This window comes from Fusarium tjaetaba, assembly GCF_013396195.1.
Source record: "Fusarium tjaetaba strain NRRL 66243 chromosome Unknown NRRL66243_c0000121, whole genome shotgun sequence".
Taxonomy (NCBI): Eukaryota; Fungi; Ascomycota; class Sordariomycetes; order Hypocreales; family Nectriaceae; genus Fusarium; species Fusarium tjaetaba.
Window position 1 is genome coordinate 14,759 of NW_023501317.1, and position 16,285 is coordinate 31,043.

Consider the following 16,285-nt stretch of genomic DNA (forward strand, 5'->3'; position numbering starts at 1 on the left):
TCGTCGAAAAGTTGCTTTGGAGCTGCTCTCTGTCGCAAATGGCAGAAAAGAAAAAAGTTTGGCGGGGACTGCGATAAGATTAGCGCACGTGCGATAAGCCATCCCCACTAAAGTTTTATGTGAAGTCTTGACAAAAGATGATCTCTTTTTTTGAGTTGGGAAACATCTTTTACCTAGACATCGTTCACAATGTTTGGCGCAAAACGAAGAAAGGTCGCGCACGATGCGCCCAAGAAGAAGAAAGAGGTCGTTTCGGAGAAACCTGCTCGACCTGAGCCCGAATCTTCTGAGGAAGAGCAGTCTGAGGAAGAGTCCGCTACTCTAGAGGAGCCTTCTGCTGAGGAGGCAGTTGAGGATGCCCCCAAGAAAACCTTCAAGGATCTCGTATGTCCCGATAACTACTAATTGACTTTCTGTATCTAATAATTGCCAGGGTATCGTCGACGCTCTCTGCGAAGCTTGCGAAAAGCTCAACTACAAGTACCCCACGCCCATCCAAGAAAAGTCCATCCCCATCGCTCTCGAAGGCCGTGACATTATCGGTCTCGCCGAAACAGGTAGTGGAAAGACCGCTGCCTTTGCTCTCCCCGTTCTCCAGGCTCTTCTCGATAAGCCCCAGCCTCTGTTCGGTCTCGTCCTCGCCCCGACTCGTGAATTGGCAACCCAGATTGGTCAAGCCTTCGAAGCTCTCGGATCGCTCATTTCTTTACGATGTGCTGTGATTGTCGGTGGTCTGGATATGGTTCCCCAGGCGATCGCCCTCGGAAAGAAACCTCATATTATTGTTGCGACACCTGGTCGTCTTGTGGACCATCTTGAGAAGACCAAGGGCTTTTCGCTGCGAACGCTCAAGTATTTGATCATGGACGAGGCCGATCGACTTCTGGATATGGACTTTGGACCTAGTATCGACAAGATTCTCAAGTTCATTCCCCGTGAGCGACGTACCTACCTTTTCTCTGCGACAATCAGCTCCAAGATTGAGAGTCTGCAACGTGCAAGTTTGAGGGATCCCGTTCGTGTGAGCATCAGCTCCAACAAGTACCAGACAGTATCAACTCTGCTCCAGCACTACATCTTTATTCCTCATGTCCGCAAGGACGTCTATCTTATTTACCTGATTAACGAGCATGTCGGAAAGTCTACGATCATCTTCACTCGAACAGTGTGGGAGACACAGCGCATTTCCATCCTGCTAAGGACCCTTGGATTTGGCGCTATTCCTCTGCACGGCCAGCTCTCTCAAACCTCCCGTCTAGGCGCCCTCAACAAGTTCCGCTCCGGTACACGAGATATCCTCGTTGCTACCGATGTCGCCGCCCGTGGTCTGGATATCCCCTCGGTCGACGTTGTTCTCAACTACGATCTCCCCCAGGACTCCAAGACATACATTCACAGAGTCGGACGAACAGCCCGTGCTGGAAAGTCTGGTATCGCCATCAGCGTGGTGACGCAGTACGACGTCGAGATCTTTACGCGAATCGAGGCTGCTCTCGGCAAGAAGCTCACGGAGTATCCCACCGAGAAGGAGGAGGTCTTCACCTTCCAGACCCGAGTTGAGGAGGCTCAACGCCACGCCAGAGTCGAGATGAAGTCCTTCACCGAAGAGAGAGGCAAGAAGGGCAGCACATTGAAAGGTGGACGCAAGAAGGGCGGCAAGCGGGGGAGAGACGACATGGACAAGGAGGAGGGTTAAGAGCTGGTGCCTGGACTGGAGTTTCGGCAGTTCGGCGTTGTTTTGGTCGGGGGAAAAGTGTCAAAGTCGAAGGATTCTTCGATGCTTGCTTCAGTGTTTCAATGTCTATCTTGGCCAGGAGATGTGGACTGCTCAATTGCGACCTGGAGTGACTGTAGCTACTCGAGGTTAGACGATGAGTACGTCAATGAAGGATCCTCTAATTTAGATGACGACTTGGTTCATTTACTTACCATCACTAAAGATATTTCGTGTTTCAAAGTTGCACTCAGCTCTCCCACTTTAATCACAGTTCATCAGCCCAACCTGCCAAGCCCGCTTACATTCATTCTCCTTGTCAAAGCTTTAAACATCATGAGAATCAAGCCCAACAAGCCCAATTGACTGGACTTTACGGAGTAGGCAACCTCTCATTAACTTCTGCTCTTAATCCGTCGACATTCTCAACTCTCCTTCTGACTATTGATTCTTCAGCCTTATGAATCATCCCAAAAATCATCCTGTCCTTCCCCGGCCAAGCAAAGTCTGAAACAACCCCGTCCCAGTAAAGCGGCCGCTCTGCGCAGGGATCACGAAGATCTTGACAAGTTTCAACGCTCGTGCTTTAGCCCCGACCTCGGGCGGCAAGAAAACACCGAACCTTGATTTAGGGGGTTAAAATAAACTTAGTAAAGAGTCCCCGAAGCTTAGGCTAAATTTACCTAAAGATTTTTATCACTTAGGATCAAGGCCCTGAGTTTTCTTTCCTCCCCTAGCCCGAATGGCTTCGCGCAGGCCACGGAGTTACAAAAGCACGAGAATCGGTCGGCTTTCGTTTCGCCAGCGACCAAACTCCATCTCTTATCCCTGTTGTTTTAAAGGCGGCCGCTCCCAGAAGTTCAAAGTTGCACCATCTTGAGATGAAAGGAGTTTTGGTGTAATTGTTTCGTGTAGCAAAGCTTGGTATGCATATATATAAGTTGATGAAATGTACCTTGGGATGAGAAATGCTTTGATCTGTAGTTTCGTTCGTTACAGGTGTATTGATTACACTGTCCATTCATTGATCTTGATATCATTACGTTCTTTTCATCATGTATACTTCTACTCTTCTTCTCACTCTCGTCGCTTCTGCGAATGCTCACATTGCTTCTTGGAACAAGGGCATGTACTGCAAAGTAAACCTCTCCTACCATCATCTCATCACTTGGTTCTGACTCTCTAGGGCGGCAATGACTCTTCTGTCGACAACGCCAACACCAACCTCGCCGTGAATCCTCTCTACGATCTCCCCAAGTCCAAATGGTGGATGCAAGCCGACCGCGGCTGCGATGCCGTGCCCCCTCCCAAAGGCGAGTTCCTCGAGCTTCCAGCCGGTAAATCCTTCATGACCGAACTCGCCAACAACCGTGCCTTCACGACACTCTCTTACAAGGGAGAGTTGACTACAGAATGGCAGGATGGCAAGAACCGCTCTATGCCGTGGAGAGGTCCTGAGGGTGGTTGTCTCATGGACGGTGGTGATGGCTCAGGTGGAGAGTTGCACACCAAGAACATTGAGTCAACTGGTGGAACAGCCTGGGCCATCTCGTACGAGAGCGATATCAGCAAGGTCACCATGGATAACCTTGTTGTCTTCTCTGTTCGATACTAGTAAGACTCCAGTCCAAGACTCATGTTCCAAAACTGACGAAGCAGTTCTCCTTTCTTTCGCGAGACTTGGTACGATGTTCCAGCCGAAATGCCTGCATGCCCTGAAGAAGGCTGCTACTGCGCGTGGCTTTGGATCCCCGACGGCTGTGAGTCACTCCTCCTGTATACGGAAGCATAACTGACGCCATGAACAGGTGGCCAGCCAAACATGTACATGCAGAACCATCGCTGCAAAGTCACTGGAAGTACTTCCACCAAGAAGCTCGGCAAGCCTAAGCCTCCTGTCTACTGCCGTGACAACCCTACCAAGTGTGTCCCTGGGCCTAAGCAGATGATGGCATGGAACCGTAGGTTTATTCGATCAAGTTTGTGGCTGTCAGTGACTAATATCTTGCAGAGGCTGAAGGCAACAACGTCAACCCTCCCAATGGCAAGACTCCTACCTACAACCAGCGAATGGGTTTCATGGATGGCGCTCAGGATGATATCTTTGTCGAAGAGTAGTTTGGGAGGCATTGTACGTGTAGTGATCAAGTCCTTCCGGAAGGACTGGCTTTCTCTTCTATTATCCATATGGTCTGGCCCTAGGATCTAAATTGTATTCTTCATCAACCTCATCGAGTCTCGTCCAAGTGTCGTCAGGATCAAAAGCGTGCAACGGCATCCTTTTGAGTCATGCTCTTGACAATAACGAATCGTTTCTTTGGTTTATTCCGAGCGTAATAATAATACAGCAAGCAGTTTGTCCAATCCCAGCCTCTATCTATAATGATACCCAGTAGAACTGCCCTGAGACGCCAATTCGCCGTACGCAAACATAATCACCACGCTTCCGCCCTTACAGAATCGTCTGCATCCCAATCCTCTCGTCGTTCATCGCCGTCAACCTCATCTTCTTCCTCTTCACCGTCCACCAACTCTGTATCCTCGTTGCCCAGAGTCTCTTCACCGTCCTCGCGACTCTCGTCGTGTTCCTCTTCTTCCTCTGCTACCTCCTCGGCCTCTTCCTCGCCATCGCTCTCCTCGGCTTCGTCGTCCCCCTCGCTTTCACTATCAGCGTCTTCACCGCTAGACTCATCGGTATGGTGTCTCAGGTTGGGGAAGATAAGCCCAGGAGGGACCTCTTCATCGTAGTCCTCAGGGACATCGCTGAGGTCACTCTCATCATCGGCTGAATCATGAATACTGACTGGCTCGCTCTCAGCCTTGTCATCGGCGTGCTCTTCGCCGTTGTCATCATCCCCGCCATCTTCATGATCCTCATCATGCTCTTCTTCATGGTCTTCGTGGTCCTCTTCGTGTTCGTCTTCATGCTCATCTCCAGCATCTTTCATATCAACATCAACGTCGTGGCCAGCTTCCCGCCGAATCTGAGCATCAGCTTCCTCGTCGCTGCCCGCATCGCTTGCATTCTGAACAGGCGTATGGCTACCACGCTTACCGCTCGAGACACTGCCAACTCTGCTCTTACTCGACTTGGGCGCCTCCAGTGCTCGGACGACTGCTTGCTCAGCCTTGCGCAAGACATCGGGTCGTCTGACGCCAAGCTTTCGTGCCCGTGGTGCAGCCTCATGCTTCTCTGTCTCCATGGGAGTTGCTGTGCCTGTGATGCTCTCCTGTCCATTGGGCGCATTGAGAATATTTGCGAGCGAGCTGGTGGCTTTTGCCTCTGCTTGCGCTGCTTCGAGCTGGGCCGCGACCTCTTTAGCATGGTGTCGCTCCTCCACAACCTTGCTAGGGTCTGGGCCAGGCAGCGTCTTTGCTATCTCAGAGTAGATCCTGGAGTAACAGTCGTTCAGAAGATCATCGATGGGTGCGACTTTCATAAGATTGGCATTGAGCTTTTTCAGCTCGATAGTTTCTTTCATGCAGTTGAACAGTGGAATGTCAGCACCGTCGCTTGCGGCCCAGTCTGCGATTCTCTCTCCAATAACCTCGAACTCCTCGCTGGAAAGAGACTTGAACACGTCGTCCGAGACTGGTGACACATGGTAACCTTCTCGCAAGAGCTTGAGGTAAGCCATGCAGCAAGACTGCCATAGATCGGTGAAGTGGTAATAGTCTGCACCCTTCTTCCGAAGACGTCTGAGAAGTTGCTCCAGATTATTGCGATCTGACATAATGACCAACAGCTTGGTCATGAAGCGAACGTATTGTTCTGTGTAAACGTGATGTCGACCGGGTCGCTCCGCATCGCACTTCCAGACGTTCATAACCATCGTTTTAGTGACCATGCTGTCCCGAAGAATAACGAAAGCAGCCTTTGCTTCCACTAATCTATCGCTGCCCTGCGCCTCGTTGGCCTCATCGAACAGGATTCTGGCGTGCCTGATGATGATGCGATGCTGCCAGTTAGACTTATCCTTGTCTCTGAGCTTGGTGAGATTGCGAATAATGTACTCCTCCCAATCTTCAGGCTCTGTGAAGGAAGCAAAGTGGTCATCAGGGTTGACAGGTAAGCCAAATGGCTGCTCAGCTAAGATCGCAGCAGCGTCTTTAGATGGTAAGTCTCCTCGAATCACCAGCTTGTGTAAGATGGAAACTATTTTGTAGTGTGGCTCGAGGATAGGATCACTGTTCCGACCTCGTCGAGCATTATGCGCTACCGTGACTGCTTTCTGAAGTGTTTGGATCAGTAGTTCAATGCTGATCTTGGACTTCATGTCTTTGACATCAAGTTGGTCATCAGGTGTCTGGTACATCTTCCAATAGCACTTGGAGAGCATATACGGGTTCCTGTCGTTGTTAGATTCGGCATACACCTGCGGAGGGACTTCAACTTACTTCCAATCGGTTGGCTTTCGTTGCATTGCCATCCTGAACAGCTTGGCTGCAAATTTCCAGACTTTGTACTCATTCATTTGCGGGTGCAAAATCTTCTTGAAGGTTCCGGCTCCCATATCCTCGATAAAGTACCTTTCTTGATCAGAGTGATGGAACGGTTCCATAGCGAATGGCTCACGGCTCGAGGCATACATTCGCATGGCAAATTTGTGATATAGGTCATGCAAAGGGTCTCCATCGTGCGTTTCGACTTCCACGTTACGGGAGTGTGAAAGCGCGAGGGTATAGCAATGGATAGCATTTCGCTGGAACTTGACCAACTCAGGTCGGTCCTTGTTCATCTTATCAGCGGTCCAAAGAACCGCCTCATCCAGTTCGTAGTCAAAGCATTCGGCCAACCGGAACCAGGCATCCCATCTGTCTGCAGTGAACTGAAGTTGTAGTCTCAGGAAAGTCGCACCAATACGTAGATCGTCTGTTGCGCCGGGAGTCTGTCTGCGATTCAAGTCGACACCCTTGAACTTGGTGAGAGCCATCATGCCGAGCAAAAAGAACCAGCCATGAGTCGCGAGGATGGTCTCCGGCGTGTTCACAGACACAGCGTCGACTGAAACTTCCCCAGTAAGTGCCCGGTACAGACGCAGTGGGTGTATGGGCCTCTTCAAGTATTCAGTAAAGTTGCGGAGATTGTGGTACATCTGAGACGTCGACTTTGCCTGGCCAAGAGTCTGCTGCATGTGATCGATCGTTGTCTTGAGATCTGACTTGAGAAGGTCCTTCATCGGCATGCGGTTCGCGAGGATAGTAACCCTCTCCACGAGTTGCATGGTCTGTCGCTTCTCAAGCTTCTCGGGAGGACAGGCGTGATCCTGGACTTCCCAAACGCCTGCACCAAGTTTGAGGCCATGTAGATCGTAAAGCACTTGTCCAAGATAGTCTTCCCAGTTCTCAATGTTCTTAAGCTTGAGAAGTTCGACACGCATAACCTTGAGGAAGATTTTGTTTGAAGCTTTGCAGAATTTGCGAATGCCAATAACCTGGTGGATGGCGGCAAGGAAGTCGGCCAGGTCCTTTTCGGGCCCGATTATGCAATTGTCCTCATTGATGCCAGCCCTGAACATGGTGTATTGGAGACACCATGCACGAATCTGCATCTCCTTCAGCCTGTTCTTGAGTGATTGGAGAGCTGCTTTCGAAGCAGCATTGCCAGGTCGATCTGTCTTGAGGCCAATACGAACCTCATCTTCGCAGAGGCTCGACACGTGCAGTAAACAGTTGACCTTGGCGAGCGCGGCAGTGGTGGATTTGATGTGAGCGTCGTCAATAATCTCGAAAGCGGTGGAATCATTGAGTGCAGAATACAGTGCACTAATAAGGAGCTCATCCAGCGATTTCAGAGTGCGCATAAAGAGCAACTTCCTGGAGTCTGCCGGAGTTTTGGCATATGTTTCACCTTCCAGATCTGATACGATCAACTCAATGCTCTTCAGATAACAAGAGAATTGCTTGGTAGGATAACCGATAGCGTGGTAAGCGGTTCCCAAGCGTGACCACAGGAACAACCTAAGCTCTGTGCTGCTGTTATGAAGAAATTTCCACAAATCTTGCAGGCTCTGACTTGCACAGTCCGAGAGTGACTTCTTTTGCTTGTCGCTTGAGCTTGAGCTCGAGCTTGAACTTGAATCATCATCTTCAGTACCCGGACTCTCGGAGTCTGCCTCCTGGTCGGGGACGCAGACGGAAGAAGGGTTGAGAACAGGCTCTAGCGTCTCGATGACAGAGACTGGATCCTCCATGTTATCCTGAAATAGTCCGAGGAAGAAGTCCATTGTAGTCAGCTTGGAGATTTCGCGATCCGCGGCTTCTGGGGAGATCGTTGGCATGACCACGTTGTTTGGCAGCGAAATGGTTGGAATATTCTCATCTACCAGGTGATCCCGTAGAGATGTCCACATGAGAAGAATGTGTTCGCGCACAGGCCGCTCAGAATGTGAAGACACAAGAACTGAGGTCCATAAGAAACGTGCTGAAAGTTCATCATTTGAAGGGCGATCGAGTGCCTGAATGTAGGCAGAAGCAACATTGAGCCACCGCCCGAGTCGGTATTTGGTCTTCATACGAGTTGCATAATCCACAACGCTGTTGGGATTGGTGATGAGTTCGTATATGTCGATATGAAGTTCATAGATCATAGGGACAATGGTTTCGAGCTCGACCAGCTTCTCGGGTGAACCAGCAGCCAACTCCATTTTTTCATTTATTCTTTTATACAACGCGGCGTCCGAATTGTTGAGCATCTGGACTACAGATAGCTTCATCTTGTCGGACCACTTGGTTGTTGCATAGCTCTCGCTGACAGCTCTGACCCATTCGTATGCGACATCTTCAGGGGTCATCCACGATCGAGATTCTCCGATCTTTGTAGCAAACGACCTTAAGCCCTGTGTCTCATTGAAACTCGGCGTTGAGTTCTGGTCTTGAGAACTTGTCTTCGCATGCTCCAAGAAAGATGATGGGCCAAGGGGAGCTTGCTCATTCTTGTGCAAGAACACCTTGGCGACCTCCTCGCGAAAGTCAACAATGGCACTGCTCAGATCCCCTGCGGCCAGATTTGCGATCTTACCCGGTCGGTCTTCAACAGCGCATGAATCGATGAGCTCAGTGATGAAATCGAAGGTCGACTTGTCGTCCACTCCCAGATTTTCGAGTACACTCTTGGTCATTTGGAATAGGTTTTGGTCAGCACCTTGATAGGGCTGTAATTGATTAGCAATTAATGTGCTGGGATCAGTTGATTCCTCAGCTTGTAGTGTTTCTCTTCGTCGAACTCGTTTACTGCGTTTCTCGGTCGCATTCTCTTCTTCCGCGCCGTCTGGCAGTCCTGCTGCAGATTGCGATCGTTTCCTTGTTGATACTCCGTTGGTTTCTTTTTTGGGCTGGTCACCAGCCTTTTGGCTGTCTTCAGTGGCCTCAGATGCAGCTTTTTGATCCTTAGGTTCTGCTTCAGGGCTACTCTTCTCAGACGGTTCCGCTAGCTGAATCGGCCTTCCTATCGCAACTTGAATTTCTGAACTGATGCTCTCAGAATCGTTCGAGGGCGTTTCTACGACAGCCTCGTCCACGCTGCTGTCCAAGATTTCATCAAATATGTCAAATACCTCGGTATAATTTGTAAGACGCTTTATGATTTCATCACCAAGACTTGCCCAGGACGATACTGTCTTAGGATCGCTGCGGCTGGCATTCTCGGCATCCCTCATTTCTGTGTCTTCTGCAGTCTGGTCCTGAGTAACGGGGTCTTTGGGTGGTATTAATGACTTAGTCGGATCGGGGAGAAAGGGGATGGGATCAAGGTGACGCTTGAGCAGAGCAGGCATTTTCTTTTTGAGCCATGGAGCCATTATCGGATGCGATAGAGCCATCTCATCGCCAAGTAGCTGCAGTTGGTCTTTCAACTGCTCACCCGCCATGCCTTCTGCTAAGGAGGGAGGCTCAACTTCCACGACAGCAGGGTCGTCATCCAACTCAATCGCAGCCTCAAGACAAAACCGCTTGAGACGGTGACTATTCATGGCGCCCGCGAACCGAGCAGCCCTTCTCCAGAGCTCTGGGTCGGATGGGTCCTGATCCAAAGCAGTCATCCAGCTATCCAAGACTTTGTTTGCATGGTCGTCATGATATTTCAATCGGGTCTTTTCCTTGAATGCCGGATTTGAGGTCGATTCGTCCTTGTACTTGTCGACAAAAAACTGTCCGTAGTTTTTGTACGATAAGTAGAGCGCTTGAGAAAGGCTGGCTGCGACACCATCTGCCCCTCCGGCATCGACATCTAACCCTCCATCTGTAAGCGAATGGTCCAAGTTGGACACATCTGGTTGACCATCTGCATGTCGCTCTGCTCGTTCGTAGTCTGTTTTGGCTTCTCGGTATTTGAAGATTTCGGATTCGAATAGCTCGTTGTATGCGGTTTCGGCAGCTTCGCGCGATCGGGGCCCTTGTGCATGGAGTTTCAAGGCATTCTGGAACCTTTTTAGAGCTTCATCGACCTGAAATAGGTCAGCAAGTGTGCGCGATTGTTTCGTTAGCTGTCAATCTCACATGAATCTCCTTTGTGGTGTCGATTTGCTCGTCGATATTGTCCTCTGGCTCGAGGTTGATTGCTTGGAATGCCGGCTTTAAATATTTAATTAGCAAAGATTCTCTCCAACATTGGGTATCATACCATATTGGCGGTCGCAATACTTCTAGAGCAACAGCCGACATTCGGGTGTGCGACAAAGGATATATCCTAACAAAGTTGGCTATTTTGATGAGAGTTTGGGGTCAATTCGGCATGCTTGGCGGACGTCCACCTCATTAATTGCCCTGACGAAAGCGCGTTCTCAGACGCGGATCATTTCAGCCTCGTTACGCCACATAGAGACTCGGTTTATTGCGGTGGGAGTACGTGGATGTGGCGGTGTTTGGAGCTGCACGGCCCCTAACGTGGCCTGGACTAACTCAGTACGTAGCTCCCGGTCCAGCTATCAAGGAGAGCAAGGAGCAAGGCCAGATCTTAGGGAGGGACCAGCAACCAACGGTTGGCTTCAACATCTTACGCCAGCTCCGCAGTTCTCGTTCTCGATTCGAGAACAAAGAGATCGCAACCGACCTCGACTTTTCCCCTCTTTATTCCCCGGACGAGTCAATTTCGACAATCCTCGCTTCAATCTCGACTCTGATTTCCATTAGCGGTTCGCGAGGAGCTCGTCGTCATGGTCGCGCCAGCGGTCCCTGAGTGCGCAACACCCTCGATATTCTTGGCGTTCAAGTAGCTAATCTCGAGATAGAATCACCGAGGAGATCCTCCACGAGTCGATCGATGCACGAACCGAATCCCTTTCTGGCCTAAGAGAACTTGGTCCTCCCGATCTTGTTCATCTACTCAAGCATGCTGTGCGAAACCCAGCTAAACAGGTATGCAAGCTCCTCGGCGCAAGGGAGACCAGGAACTGACTTCTTAAAGACTGGCGTCTACCACCATGTTACCGGTGTCGATGCATCCTCTTCTGCGAGTCTAGCAGCATATATTAATACCCTAACCTACAAAGAATCCGGGCCAAATGCGACAAATAAGATTGTCGAGGGTGTCTACTGGTACGTCATGACGCCTATGCGCCCCTGCATTCGCGATTGCAGGCCCTAAATCTGAATAGCTGCTACAATGCCTTCTCCCGGCTCGACATGCGCGTACACGTATCGATTCCCGGAACCGTAGAAAGCTACTGCGTCGACGAACGAGGCGAGAAGAGGAAAGCATCGGAGGAGCTTTGGCTGGAGACTTATCTATGCAGCGTTCTTCGAGCTTACTCGTACGCAGACGATGGTAGCGGCGATACCATTCGAAAGATTATGGGTGTTCGAAGATTCAATCCTGTTACAAACACTGAAACCGAGCATCGTTTCCTCCATGCCGCAGAACAGCTCTTCTTCAGGGGTATGCCACCCCAAATTGGCTACTCTGCCTATGCTAACCAACTTTCTAGGATGGCAGCTGGGTTCCGATTCTGTGGTTCAGGTGCCTACCAACGTGTCGAATCACCTAACTACGGGTCTGCTCAAGTACCTCGAGACAACCGGGCGCTATGCCTCTGGAATCAACTTGTTTGAGAAGCTTCGAACGCAAAGCGTCGAGGTATCATCTCTCCTAGCGAAGGTCATGTTCATGGGACACGAGGAAGTTGCTGGGGTCCGAACGCTTCACCAGTCCTTGCAAGAGACTCCAATGGACTATGTCATGCTCGACACTCAAGCAGAATTCTTGTTGCACAAGGCCAAGAGTGCCCCTACGCCTGAGCTCAGAGACGAAAGACTGAAGATGTCTCTTGGTTGTGCGGATCGCGCTACTGTCGCCGCCCCAACCGAGTTCAGCACCTGGGCGAGACTGGCCCAGGTATACGTAGCTATGGAAGATTGGGACAATGCGCTCACCATTCTCAACTCATGCCCTATGTTCACTTACCAAGACAAGGACACGCCTCTGATGCCAGAACCAAAGGAAGTTCACTTGCCGACTCTCCCTGAAACTCGCCTTGACGAGATTGACAGCGAGCCTGAATCGCGATACTCAGAACAGGTCGATCCTAGCTTGCTCAACCTGCGAGCGGCATCCTACAGGGGCACTTTTAAGAAAGCGTACGATATCCTGACCGAGATGACAGCCAAGATTGGTTGGGACCAGCTTCTAAAGATCAGGAGTAATGTATTTGTGATGGAGGATGAGTACCGCACAGAGAAGCAGGAGGCTACTCAGCCAGCCTCCTCGGCAAAGCGAACTCCTAGCACAGATGGTCTACGGGGTACACCTGATCAGACTGTCAATCAAGATGAAGAGACTGAGGACGAGGAGGTAGAGAAGCTTGATGAGGCCGCTTCCAAGGCTGAGGAAGCCGGCGAGGAGGTCCCTGCTACCAACGGTACCAGCGAACAGGACAAGATCGAGAAGCCTTCTAATGTCATCGACCCAGGCGAGGCAAAGGCGGACAGCGAGGTAGGCTTTATCTTCATGCCATACATGACCAATACTAACAATCCACAGACAACCAAGAATGATGAGCACTTGTCCAAGCTCAACACCAAGCGCCTTTGTGAGCGTTGGCTAGACAGCCTCTTCATGGTGCTCTACGAAGACCTGCGTGTCTACACAATCTGGCGTACCCAGATGGCTCAGTACCGCGCCCAGCAGATGCAGTACAAGAAGTCGGCAGAGGAGTGGGAGATCCTCGGTTCTCTCGCCGAGCGTCTCCAGCACGTCGACGAAGCTGTCGAGGCGTACCGCGCATGCCTATCAATCCGTTTCAGCCCCAAGGCCCTCGCCGGCATCCTACGTGTCTTTGAGAAAACTAAGAGCACAAGAGAGACTGTGGCATCCGTGATCCGACTAGTGACATGGCAGTACCGATGGTACAGCGAGTTCAGCCCTGAGCTGCTGCACACGATACGGACTCTGATCGAGGACGAGGGAGCAGTGAAGGTCCGGAGCATCATTCAAGCTACCAGCTTGCCGCAGAATGTGCTGGATCTCACACATCACTATGCTGCGCTGTGCGCGACATTCAGGAGCAGCGGTACCGACGGTTAGGATTGAGCGATATGGTCTGTTTCAAAAGGATGTTTGTGGATGATGGATGTTTAGATATACATTGGGGAGATGCGTGCGTGGTATAGGAAGCAAGCTAATTGACGATTCAAGTCCTTGGTAGGGTAAAAGTTTCGTTCAGGGAGTTTCTGGGTGATGTGTGATTCAGTGTTTGAAGAATAGTAATGCGATTTGTATTTGTATGAGCAGCATGGCCCTCAGTATCTGGTTTGTTATTGTGTAACCTTGATTCTGTGTCGAACAGCTGCGATGCCTGATGCTCTTTAGCTAGATTCCTTCTCATCCATGGGTGAAAGTAGTCTCCTCTCGAGAAGCAGAGTGAGTGCCTTGTATGCTGTGCTCCGGCAGCCAGGCTCTACTAATGTGCATCTGTTCAATTCTATATCCGATTACTTGCATTCTCTCGACTGTTTATCAGAGTCGAGTCTGTCTGAATCTTATCCCATATCTTGGCGTAATAAAGCGAGGCAGCACATCTTCTTTTTTCTTCAAACATTCACCTGCAGTACAGTACCCTGCGTCTCTCAGATCATTCCTTCCAGGGTCCCGCCATTATCTATGGTAACGGAAGTGCCTCCTTGAAGCAATATAGAAGTTCTTGCTCATGGCTTGACTGATCCACTACGTTTCACCAAGAAGGCAGCCCCACAGAAGCTTGAGAACAGAGGCAAACAAAACCCGTAGGATCCTTATCATCAGTTGGAAAAGAATTAGGCAAATTTAGTATATGTTAACAGTTGTTAAGACCAATTAATCTTGGCAGCCTGGGCTTAGCATCAGAAGTCTTTTTGCTTCTTGGGGGATGGATTACAGGTAAGGTACGCTAAGCTTCGTAGGTACATCGAGAGCTACTGCCTCCAACAGCAAGGTACTAACAGTACCCCACCATCGTCATACCTCACCTTTCCTTTCCTTCTACCTCTTGCTTCCAACTTCAACATCAACATCTACATCACGCAAACAGTCTATCGCTCAACTCTTTCTTGATATCATCATCATCAAGAGAATATCCCCGCAAGTGAAGAAGAGACACACCATCATCTCCCATCCATAAGCTAGCTAATAGCTACATCGTCCGACAATGTCCAAACGTATCACAAAGGTAAACCCTCCTCCTTTCCATCCTCAATACCACCGATTAACATATCCCAGGAATTCGGTGAGATTTCCCAAAACCCGCCTGAGGGTTTCTCCATCTCCCTCCCTCCTGATGAGACCATCTACACCTGGCATGTTACGCTCACGGCACCTGAGTCATCACCCTACCACCCAGGCAAATTCGGAATCGTCCTGACCCTGCCAATTGAATACCCCTTCAAGCCGCCTGTCGTCAAGTTCATCACTCGAATCTATCACCCCAACGTCACAAACGACGGCCAGGGCAACATCTGCCTTGGCCTCCTCAAGCCCGACGCTTGGAAACCCAGCACACAGCTCCGCGCTGTTCTCGAGGGCCTTCGCAACCTCCTAGAGGAGCCCCAGATCGGCGACCCCCTCGAGGAGCGAATTGCTCAAGAGTATCAGAGCAACCGCGCCGAGTTTGATAAAAACGCCAAGAAACATGTTGAGATGTATGCAATGGGTTCGCCTGACTTTCCTCCGGTTGCCTAGAATGGCAGTCTTGGGAACAACGGGAGCGGCGTCGTAGCACCAGTACCTTCCAGTATGCCTGCGCCTACCGCCCCTGCACCTCAATTGTATTTCAGACCACACGCACCAGTCGCAGAAAGTCTGATACACGCTACAGGTCCTAGAATGGTGCACCCCGGAGTGTCTTTGGACGATCTAAGTCTAGAGCAAGGAGTAGAGGCACGGGAAAGAATGGGGGAATCAATACTAAGACAACGAGAACAGGAACAACTCCGGGCTGGTGTAGAGAAAGATGTCGTCGAATCGGCTGACCAGGCGGAGGGGGAGCAACAATAGCGACGATGGCTCAGAAACTGGTTGCATCGCATCGGGAGGCGTCTTGCTAGGTTCTTTTGAATTTTATAGCGAATGCTTGAAAAGGGCGAGATGAGCTAAATGGAATAGCGAACGCACAGGATGTATATTGATGCCTCTCCGGGCTTTCTGTCAGTATATCATTATTGGAAATGAAAATACACATGAACTACAAAGGCGAAAGACGACTTCTCTCTTATCACAAAGTCCTTCAGATCATCGTGGACTCGTGCATATCAGGTAATCTTTGCAAGTTCTTTACCATCATGGCAAAAGACGTGCTATTGTATACGTAGAGTTTCTCAAGAGCGAGCCTGGTAAGCAACATTATTTGTCATACTCTATCGTGAAACTTGTTGATTGAAGCCACCATAGCTGAAGCTGGATCTTAGTCCCAAATGATGCAAATCCAGACTGATACGTTTTCTGTAGTGCGCGCTAACTTTTGACGCTTTATTTTTCATCCTACTTACAAGACTCCATTCTCAAGATCAGTGTAAGTGTCAGCATACCAAGTCTCCCCTTCTCAGTCATTTCAGCGCAACATGGCTGATGGCTGTCTCACTCTGGCCATGCTCACAAGACTCATCATGAGACATTACCATTCATCACGAGCAAATAGCCCGATTAGCTTTTGTCTCAGACAGATCGAGGCATGTGGATAAGGGTGAGACATTAATAGACCACGCGCGTAGTGCAAAGAGAACGAACAGAACAGTCATGTAATTATCTTTCATTCCATTAGGGTATCAAAAAAGGTTATCCCCCAAATCTACTCCTCGACAATAAGGTTCTACCCAGTTCATACGTAATTTTCCCTCCCCATCTATATGAAAACCAGACACCGCCTGGCTTTGCCAGTCCTTTGCATCCTAGCCATACCTCTCCCTCCGTAGGAAGACTTTTTTTCTTCCCTACAAGAGTGCTGTGAGGTTGGTGGTGCTTTTTTTGTCTTGTCGCAATGCAGCCGTAAACCATCGTCATCAAGTATAAAACAGTGTTTCCTTTTTTAGGTTCCATTCCATCCTGTACATTCCAGCCGTCCAACGCTGATCCCTCCCCGCTGCTTTGAGACATTGTAAATGAGCTCC

The 16,285-nt window shown here is 50.0% G+C and overlaps 5 protein-coding genes across 5 annotated transcripts; 4 read left to right on the top strand and 1 right to left on the bottom strand.

The window, feature by feature from the left end:
* Positions 1–189: 189 nt before the first annotated feature.
* FTJAE_6176 (ATP-dependent rRNA helicase RRP3) lies at positions 190–1,696 on the top strand (the record flags this gene model as incomplete). The annotated part of the gene is made up of 2 exons (XM_037352760.1): positions 190–384; positions 434–1,696. 2 exons carry the CDS (start codon positions 190–192, stop codon positions 1,694–1,696), a joined length of 1,458 nt encoding a protein of 485 aa, XP_037206720.1.
* Positions 1,697–2,769: 1,073 nt separating this feature from the next.
* On the top strand, positions 2,770–3,832 carry FTJAE_6177 (uncharacterized protein; the record flags this gene model as incomplete). Its single annotated transcript, XM_037352761.1, has 5 exons — positions 2,770–2,853; positions 2,901–3,328; positions 3,374–3,474; positions 3,523–3,675; positions 3,726–3,832. The coding sequence occupies 5 exons, from the start codon at positions 2,770–2,772 to the stop codon at positions 3,830–3,832; spliced, it is 873 nt and encodes a 290-aa protein (XP_037206721.1).
* Positions 3,833–4,149: 317 nt separating this feature from the next.
* On the bottom strand, positions 4,150–10,337 carry FTJAE_6178 (histone transcription regulator 3; the record flags this gene model as incomplete). Its single annotated transcript, XM_037352762.1, has 4 exons — positions 4,150–6,064; positions 6,113–10,158; positions 10,211–10,285; positions 10,335–10,337. 4 exons carry the CDS (start codon positions 10,335–10,337, stop codon positions 4,150–4,152), a joined length of 6,039 nt encoding a protein of 2,012 aa, XP_037206722.1.
* Positions 10,338–10,866: 529 nt separating this feature from the next.
* FTJAE_6179 (BUD7) lies at positions 10,867–13,232 on the top strand (the record flags this gene model as incomplete). The annotated part of the gene is made up of 6 exons (XM_037352763.1): positions 10,867–10,889; positions 10,942–11,068; positions 11,118–11,248; positions 11,308–11,588; positions 11,638–12,641; positions 12,690–13,232. 6 exons carry the CDS (start codon positions 10,867–10,869, stop codon positions 13,230–13,232), a joined length of 2,109 nt encoding a protein of 702 aa, XP_037206723.1.
* A 1,099-nt stretch (positions 13,233–14,331) lies between these two features.
* Positions 14,332–14,861, top strand: FTJAE_6180 (ubiquitin ligase UBC4; the record flags this gene model as incomplete). The annotated part of the gene is made up of 2 exons (XM_037352765.1): positions 14,332–14,352; positions 14,403–14,861. 2 exons carry the CDS (start codon positions 14,332–14,334, stop codon positions 14,859–14,861), a joined length of 480 nt encoding a protein of 159 aa, XP_037206724.1.
* Between the last annotated feature and the right edge of the window lie 1,424 nt (positions 14,862–16,285).